The sequence below is a fragment of the Aulonocara sp. 'chitande type north' Nkhata Bay genome, linkage group LG12, assembly GCF_057382095.1.
Source record: "Aulonocara sp. 'chitande type north' Nkhata Bay isolate Kocher_YH1m ecotype deep benthic linkage group LG12, A_spYH_male_GT1.1, whole genome shotgun sequence".
Taxonomy (NCBI): Eukaryota; Metazoa; Chordata; class Actinopteri; order Cichliformes; family Cichlidae; genus Aulonocara; species Aulonocara sp. 'chitande type north' Nkhata Bay.
This window is the reverse complement of record NC_141355.1, coordinates 39,763,156-39,772,080: the sequence shown is the minus strand read 5'-3', so window position 1 is coordinate 39,772,080 and position 8,925 is coordinate 39,763,156. Positions and strand designations below refer to the sequence as shown.

At 45.9% G+C, this 8,925-nt stretch overlaps 1 protein-coding gene across 8 annotated transcripts in view; it reads right to left on the bottom strand.

Moving 5' to 3' along the window:
* LOC147318122 (dematin-like) overlaps positions 1–8,925 on the bottom strand; it is a 32,430-nt gene that overhangs the window by 4,894 nt on the left and 18,611 nt on the right. For 5 of the 8 annotated variants that reach the window (XM_086257808.1, XM_086257803.1, XM_086257804.1 and 2 more), the window contains exons 7-14: positions 7,593–7,637; positions 6,327–6,513; positions 5,650–5,694; positions 5,283–5,435; positions 4,761–4,870; positions 3,105–3,210; positions 2,399–2,457; positions 2,049–2,320 (exon numbers count right to left, since the gene is read on the bottom strand). In XM_086257808.1, the coding sequence (XP_086113934.1) occupies positions 2,258–2,320; positions 2,399–2,457; positions 3,105–3,210; positions 4,761–4,870; positions 5,283–5,435; positions 5,650–5,694; positions 6,327–6,513; positions 7,593–7,637 (768 nt within the window). In that variant the 3' untranslated portion in view covers positions 2,049–2,257. Of the gene's footprint in view, positions 1–1,193; positions 1,275–1,905; positions 1,963–2,048; positions 2,321–2,398; positions 2,458–3,104; positions 3,211–4,760; positions 4,871–5,282; positions 5,436–5,649; positions 5,695–6,326; positions 6,514–7,592; positions 7,638–8,925 lie in introns of those variants that run through there. The other 3 variants (XM_086257811.1, XM_086257809.1, XM_086257810.1) reach the window with 3 other exon arrangements.

The following is an 8,925-nucleotide window of genomic DNA, read 5'->3' as shown; positions in this document are numbered from 1 at the left end:
CTGCAGGGCGAGAGACAGCCACAATCAGAGAGAGAGCGGGAACAAAGAAGGCACTTGTCATTTTTCACCCTGCACCGACCCCACGCTGCGTCTAAAACAACCCAAGGTCGTCGAGCATCAAAGAGTTTATTAACGAAGCTGCCAAATATTAAATATGATTCTAGCGTTGTGGTCCTAAACAGCCAGCGGTCGATCATCTGAGAATATTTAGGAAGAAACGTTCTCGCTCAGTCAATTTCAATACATGTTTAATTATATAAAACAGAATTTTCTGAGATGTGACGGCCCGCCCTGGACCCTGGATGACTCTGTCCGGTCTTTAAGTGATGACGTATGAACCCTGCTTTGGTCCGAGCTACTCTGAGTTTATGAAGGCTGTTGTGTTTTTAACATGTTTTGTATCTTGTTCTATTTAATCTGAAACAGTCAGTGATCACTGTCGGCTTCTCTCAGTTTTTATTGCCGCTAATCATTTTAAAGCTCAGTGTTTAAACCCTTCTGCTGTAACTACAGCCCCTGCAGCAGTATATTAATCACTAACCTCGTATTGTGGATGGATTATCTCAGTTGTTCTCCTGACTGAAGTTTGGTCCGTTTACAGCATCCTGCCATGCGACTGTATTTGTCTCTAACCATCAGGAACCTTCACGTTAACTTTTATCGAGTGGAAAAGTGTTAGCTTCATCCTCCAGCTTCACTGTGCTAATGTTATGCTAACATAGCTGTGTAGCTAGCGATCACGTAGCACATCATTATATACCAACTAGCCCAACTACAAACATCACTGCTGTTTAGTTTTCTGTCTTCATTTATGTTGGAAGTGATAGCAGAGCTGTACGTTTGAATTTTTCAGAAATCTCTCAGTCAGAACATGCTATATCATGTTTAGCTGGAAGCTAGCGAGCTAACTTCCTGCTTTCATGGATGCCTGGATGTTAAACTTTGTTACACCTGGTAAAGCAGCAACGCTGATCGTTTTATTAATGATGAAAGGATTTAGTCAGTTTTTAACTCTCAGTGATGCTGCAGTGTTTGTGTGACTTTGGGACCTGAAGCGGAGTTTGGACCTGGAAACAGCTGATGACAGCAGACTAAAAGACCGGATATCGATAACGATGTGGTTTGATATCAGAACAGATTCAGCAGCTCGAGTCGTACCGACAGAGACTTGGTCTTGTTTGTCATTTTTTTACCTCCAGCTGTGTCCGATCCACACCGGGGGGCAGTTTGCTGCGTCCTCTGTGAGTCACCACCAGCACCTCGTAGGGATAAACCTGCACGCAGACACGCAGAGGAGACGTGACGTGAGAACCACATTGTCCTCGTGTCCCGCTGATGGGACGAAACAGCCTCACACATTTATCTGGGTGGCTGTAGCTCAGGTGGCAGAGCAGGTCAGCCACTAATCAGAAGGTCGGTGGTTCGATCCCAGGCTGCATCCTGGCTGCATGCCAAATGTCCTTGGGCAAGATACTAACCCCGTGTTTGCCTACTGGTGGTGGTCAGAGGGCCCAGTGGCGCCAGTGTCCGGCAGCCTCGCCTCTGTCAGTGCGCCCCAGGGCAGCTGTGGCTACAATGTAGCTTGCTATCGCCAGTGTGTGTGTGAATGGGTGAATGACTGAATGTAGTGTAAAGCGCTTTGGGGTCCTATGGACTAGAAAAGCGCTATACAAATGCAGGCCATTTTACCATCTGCTTGCTGCGCCTGAGTTATGTGGAAACAGGACATGTTTAATACATCCGCCCTGCTCATTCCATATTCTTATTCTATAAGGGCAGCTTTGCACAAGTGACAGTTCATAATAATCCTTCTTTATCTCACACTGACGCTCAGAGATACCCTCTATGACATCATAAAGATCCAAGAGTAGCTTGGCAGAGCTTCGGCAGCTCTACTTTCTGTACCTTGTGCTCCAGCATGCTGGGGAGAGAGTTCCCTCTGTCCATCCTCGAGTCCCCGTTCTGACACAAAAACAAACAGTATGATGAACACCGGCACCAATTATTCATCAGGAGTTTCTGCAAACAAGGTTAAAATAATGGAAAGTGTACCTGAAGCCCTGCAGAGACACAAAGAGACACAAACAGTTTCATTATTTTCTGTTACGAGTTCACTGATGCAGGAAAAAAGTCGAGTCTGAGAATGGACGTTTTGTGCTGATGTACAAGTTCAATTTTCAGCACAAAATGCTAAAATACTTCACAGGTGTAGTTTTACAGGTGTACAACTACACCTGTAAAATCCTGAACCTGAGCTTTAATGACGGACGTTTGTACCTGCAGCAGGTTTCTCCGAGGAGCTGAACTCGGCCGAGCGCAGCTGCAAACAAACACAAACAGGTTGGTGTCTTCACTCGACTTCGTTGTCAAACCTCACAGCGAGTGTGCGGATACTCACCCTGGACAGGCCGCTCTTAGAGGGCGCTGGGAAATACACGGACCTGGAGGCGTTGGACCCTGCAGAGCAGAGGGGAGGGGCTGTGAGGGGGAAAGGAAACGCTACACAACATGTGCATCAGTCCTTCCACCTGGAGATGTTTTGTTCTGAAAGGTCACGACAGTCACCTGTGACCAGGTGACATCACTTCCTGTTTCCACGATGCATCATGATGCCTTCACTGAAATCTGAACCTGAAACACTAAAACTGCAGTTTTTTAATTTGCACCAAAAGTTACAACAACTGATAAACTTTAAAAATGTTTTGCTGTTTAGAAATTTTACTTCCTCGTTCACTTTACTTTCTGAAAAGTGACGCTCATAAAATCAGAAGAATTTCAGGTTCAGATACTTTTACTAACAGCGCTTAGACTCCTTCGACTTTGCAAATTTTCTTCGTATTAAATGATATTTTTGTGGTTTTGTGACGTCTTTGTCACCATGAGTGACTATTGGTCTCCACAAAGTAGTGGTAGAATAGTTATGTTAAGCTATAAAGTTTATGTCTTGCATATTTTCCACAACCAAACCCATAATCACATACTGTGTATTATCTTACTTATTTTATATTTCTTTGTGTTTTATTTGTATTTTTTGTATTTTCTTTCTGAAATCTGTACCTAACGCAAAAAATGTCAAGTGTGTGTGTGTGTGTGTGTGTGTGTACCGGCGTTGTGGCTGCGCTCTGGTAAAGAGCGGGTTTTCCTCCTCAGAGGCGCTGCAGACTTCTCCAGCTCCTCCTTCAGGATGATTTTGCCCAGATTAGACTGAATCTGACACGAGACAGAAACAGAAGACGACTTGTAGTTGTAAAAAGCATAATAATATATTAAGTAAATGGCCTGCGTTTGTATAGCGCTTTACTTAATCCCTGTGGACCCTAAAGCACTTTACACTACATTCAGTCATTCACACACTGGTGATGGCAGCTACATTGTAGCCACAGCCACCCTGGGGCACTGACAGAGGCGAGGCTGCCGGACACTGGCGCCACCGGGCCTGACCACCACCAGTAGGCAACGGGTGAAGTGTCTCGCCCAAGGACACAACGACCGAGACCGTCTGAGCCGGGGCTCGAACCGGCAACCTTCCAATTACAAGAGGAACTGCCAGCTCTTGAGCCACGATCGCCCCGTAATCCAAAGTATTCAGAATACGTTACTCTCATTGAGTAACGTAACGGAATATGTTACAGAATACATTTTGGGGCATGTAATCTGTAATCTGTAGTGGAAAACATTTTAAAAGTAACCTTCCCAACATCTGCACATGTCTGAGAAAGACAATAATAATGAAAAATGCATCGAGCAGTTTCACGCAGGGATCGTTTTCCTTCCACCGAAGCAGACCCTTCAGCATCGAGCTAACACGCGATAAGAGCTGAAGAGGACCAAACATCAACCTCCAGGTCTGAAGAATCACGCTGCAGCTCCTCTGGTGTCCAGCAGGGGGCGCAGTGTCCCAGAGACTCCCATGTTAAACATGCTCACAGCCTGATACACCGACTCTTCTGTCTCTGTGGGGGATTTCCTCCTTCATAACAGCTGTTTATTACTCACCTGTTTAAATCCTATTAAAGCTTAAAGTTTGAGGGGCGTGGCCTGTTTGACTGACAGGTGAATGGTGACACAGGTGACTGTAGCTGCTAGCTGTCTGCTAAGCTTCACCTGAACGGGACCTCTGTGTTTTAATGACATCATGTGACCAATAACATGGCTGCTGTGAGGTCACAGCAGACTGAGCTCAGCTGTTGGGAGAAATTCGAGGATTTGACTGAGTAGCGGGTCTCTGTGTTTGACTCCGCCCTCCAGCTTCTCGTGGTCACATCTCGTTTTTAAAAAGGCGAAAGAGGAGCCAACGTTAGACAGCAAAATGCAAAGTGCCCAGAACAACGGCTCGTGTTCATCTTTTGTATACAGTCTGTGGGACGTGCAGAGTGACACAGCCGATTCTGCAAACAGACGTTTCTGACGGAGCTGAAGTGCTCTTCAGGAAAAACGTGGCTTTTATTTTGAAATGAGCCGTGCCTCTAAAGGATACACACGACAGTGAAAGCACATTTAAAGCTGTTTAACCCGTGCACAGATTATCTCTGCACACATTCAGATCTCCATGATGAAGTCAGTGTTTTCAGTCTCCCACCAACCAAGCAGCAGCTGACGCAGCAGCACTCCTCATGCTTTATTCATCGTACTGTCAGAGTTTTTAAAAGCAGCTTCTTGTTTCCTGCTTTTCTGACAGTGAAGGTGATTTTTGGTGATTCCTGACCAACTTCAAACTGCTGCAGCTCATCTGCACCTGCAGCTGGCTCCGGGTCTCCCACCTTGTTCAGCTCTTGCTTCTGAAGCTTTCTGAGTCCCCACAGCTCATCATCCAGCTCTCCATCCTCCTCCTCCTCGACTTTCTGCTCCTTCCTCTTCCATTCCTTTTCTGCTGAGAGGAGAGGAGTTATGGAAAGGAGAGAAGAAGAGAGGAGCCAAGCGAACGGTGAGACGAATACGTGACAAGAAGCAGGAATAATCAGGATTTAAAGCCAGACGTGATTTTTAGATGAAAACCTGGAAAATCCCACTTTCGTAATGAGCTGTAAATGTAGCACAAGGTGCGTCTCATTGATCAGAGTGTGTGTATGTATGCATTTGTTTAAACATCATTGTGAGGACCAGAAATTGCCATGCAACTATAGTTGTGGGGACTAAATGCTGACGAGTCTGAAGCATGTTTGAGGCTCAAAGTGTAAGTGTCAGAGTTACAGTTAGGCCAGAGTGAGCGGCTAGCATCGTGTCACTTAGATGTCCTCACTAAGATATGAAAGCACGAGTGTGTGTGTGTGTTTGGGTCATACCAATCACGGCCAGCGAGGGGGGGCAGGGCCAGTAGTCGGTCTCGATCTTGGAGGGCTGGTTCGGGTCTGGAGGCTGAGCTGCAGGAAACTTTGAAGACTCGATGATCAAATCCTCGATGTGTTTCCCCTGAGGGACCGAAGAGGACGACACATCTGTGCACGCACACACACACACACACACACACACACACACACACACACACACACACACACGCACAGTGCATGTTAAAGCAGATTAAACACAGTGAAAGGCGGCGTGCTGTTCACAGGACAGCAGCTGACCCACATTCACTCTGTTTTCATTATGTTCAGCGATACATTTATTGCAGCTTTTATTCTGAAATCGATTTGAAGCTCAGTGACTCACCCTGTTTGTAGATGGGAGGCTTCTTGTAGATGTTGGTACCATTTTCTGAAAACAATAAAATCACATGTGTGACACCTGTGCTCTTCTTTGCTTGCTAAACAATAATTACTGGTTCACAGGGTGAACATGAGCTCCAGAGGACGGCACATCTGGGACTTGTTGCACTTCTTGGGTCTGACTGAGTTTCATGTGCAGATCTTTTCGTTGGTTAATGACGTGTGGTCCAAGTATCACAGCACACCTGACTGGTGGTGCATGTACGGTGCAAACTGGACTCTCTTAGTCAGCACAGTGGGACATAGAGAACTCCAGATGTGGACCAAACGTCATCAGCATCTGGAGGCGGTCTGTGTGCACAAACTCTAATTCAGTTTCACTGCTCACAAATCAACTAATAATCCCAATAGTTGTCTTTTCTGGTCCTGACATTAGCGGCTAACATGTCTCAGACGTGGATGCTGTGCTGACGAATCACTGAAGCTCATCTGGGAATCTCTGAATTTCTCGTTGTAGCCCCTCCCACAGGGTAAACACACGTGTTTGAAGAAATAAGTCACCTGATGGAGATGCTGTTGCTAACTGGGTGAAAACCTAGCTGATGGAGCTACATCTGCACCCTTCAGTACTGTTCCCCACAGTCAGTGGGGTGAGTCCGGCTTGTGGAAGCTCGTGTTTACCTGGCCTGTGGAAATGCTGCACGGTGCTCTTCACAGTACCAGACGAGTGTGCGTTGGGTGTGGTTGGTGTGTTTGGCGTTGACGGGGTGTGTGTGCTGTGGGTTCTGGTGCTCGGGATGGTGGAACCAGGCGAGGACCCTCCAGGTGATCGGCTCTCGAGCCACTCCCTTGTCTCCTTGGACAGATTCTGGAAACACAGAGGACGGTATTTTAAAAGCGTGTCGGTGGGGAAATGTGAAGGCAGAGCCGGTGATCCTCCTCAGAACCTTCTAATGAACATGCAGGGCATCCCCATGAGGACTTTCTAAGACATGATGCCAACTGCATCGATACGACCATCAAAGCAAGACCTCCTCCATTACTACCACTACTTAATGGTCCTCAATCAGAATTGGAGGCCTCTTGAACCTTTACAGAGTAAACCTTGAAGACACGGTCGTCCCTCATTAACCAAAGAACCTCTTTTAGTGTTAGTAGAAGCACCTAAGAGACCTTTAGGATCTCCTGATTGATAACTAGAGCCTCGTTTAAAGATAACTTATGAGAAACTACTTCACATGACTTCAACCTCCTCGAGGATTCCTTGAACTAACACTTTACAGCCTTAAAAGAAACGCAGTGACTCTTAGGACGCCCCTCGTCAATGCTCTAAATGACCAACAGAGTCAGTGTGAAGAAGAGCTACCCAAAATATGACTCTAAGTAATCTGAGTATGCCTGGAAGGATGCCGTCCGAACCGATTACTGCAGCCTCGTAAGCCTCAAACAAAGAACTTCACACACATCATCCCTAAACTGTTCGAAAGGTTGTTTAGAAGCTGAAACCTGTAAAAGAAGCATCAAACCTTCTCAGTGACCACTGGGATGTATACGACCTCCTCGCTGACATCATCATTTCTGAGGTTCCACTATGTTCCTGACTACAACCTCGTTAAACATGCCAACAGAACCACATTAATGTTGAGATGCTTCAGCGTCAGGATCACTTTCACAGAAGCTGGTCTGAGACAACAACAGGACGATGTTGTGCTAATAACAACCCATCACAGTCACACGCCCACAAAGCATCTGAGATCTGCTTCTGTCATGAGACCCTATATTGTCTGCATTTCCATATCTCACTTTCATTGTAGGGCTCTGATCTGACCTTTGACCTCATCACTAGTGCTTGTTTTGTTGCAGAGGTCTCTGAGTGTAAACAGGAAGAAACTAATATAAACTATATGATGATATGTAAAGAAAGAATGGGGGGGGGGGGGGTCTTACCTCTGGGGAGGGAGGAGGAGAGATGGAGCGAGGAGACAAGGACCTCTGGGGAGAAAAAAGCAAAAATAGATGAAACGCTCGAAGCTAAAAATAAATTCAGAGAATGAAGACGAAGCTCCACAAACACAAACTCTGCTTCTGACACTGAAGTCGTTTCTTTTTTTTAAACGATTGCACCAAATGTCAATTCTAGAGGATTACATTGCAATTTACACTTTGACCTGAAGGTGGCAGTGTTCTTTACACCCAACGATTAAATCCAGACACAGAAATGCTTCACGGTAACGTGATGTGAAGCATAAATCAGAGAAGCATTTGTTTAGAGTAAAGAAAAAGCTGGATGATGACAGCAGTGCAGACGAAGACCTGAAGCTCCGAAATCAGATTCCTTAAAAGAATTCAGTCTTTGCACTTAAACAGTGGCCACAAGGCTCCCAGCAGGGGGCGCATTTAGGTAAATGTGCATTTATATGCAGATGATCAACATTTAGCATTTAGCTCTTTGTTGAAGTCTCCTCCTTCGGCTGGCTCTGCTGTTAAAAACAAACGGGAGCTTTTTCAGGGGAGACCTGTGCAGTCTGAATGCTGTGACAACAGCTGCAGCAAACGTGTGTCATGAGCTTAAAAAGTGCCTTTTGTTTGTTTCAGTCATCAGTCTGCAGTAACCACAAGACTGTGACTGAAATCACTGATCGCTGTGCTGGACAGTCAAAAACAGGAAAACAACCGAAAACCCCACAAAACAGATGAAAGAAGGTGCAGCACACAAAACACAAAAAGCATTCTGACACACAATCTCTCTTTGTCTGACCCAATCTGCACCACAAAATACAGACACACACACACACACACACTGGGCTCAGCTGTTTTCATGAGCTGTCAGCTCTCTAAGCAGCAGATTGATGTCCGTGTTTGCAGCCAGACGCAGAGCTAACCAGCCGACTGTCAGAGCAGCGACCTGCTGCCACGCCGTCTGGTTTCCACGACTCCGGCTCTGCGCTGAGCTACAAAGGTCCTGGAAGCACCGAGAAGAAACTATGGAACAACAGGACTTTACAAGCTGCCCGACCCTGTAGATGCTAAATGCTTCTGTAGCATTTAGCTACACATAAACATCTGATCACACGCTGCATTATAAGGACAGTGAAACCAGCAGGATCTGCACTTTACTTAGTTTTTAGTAAATTTGCACCATTTAAATAACTCAAAGTTAAATAATAGCTTCTACAAACGCCTGCTCATTCAGAATTAAGACTTCTAATCCGTCTCAGTCGTCTCTGAGCTGCATGTCGGAGCCGTGCTGCTTGTGAAAAGTCAAACCACCAACCAAAAG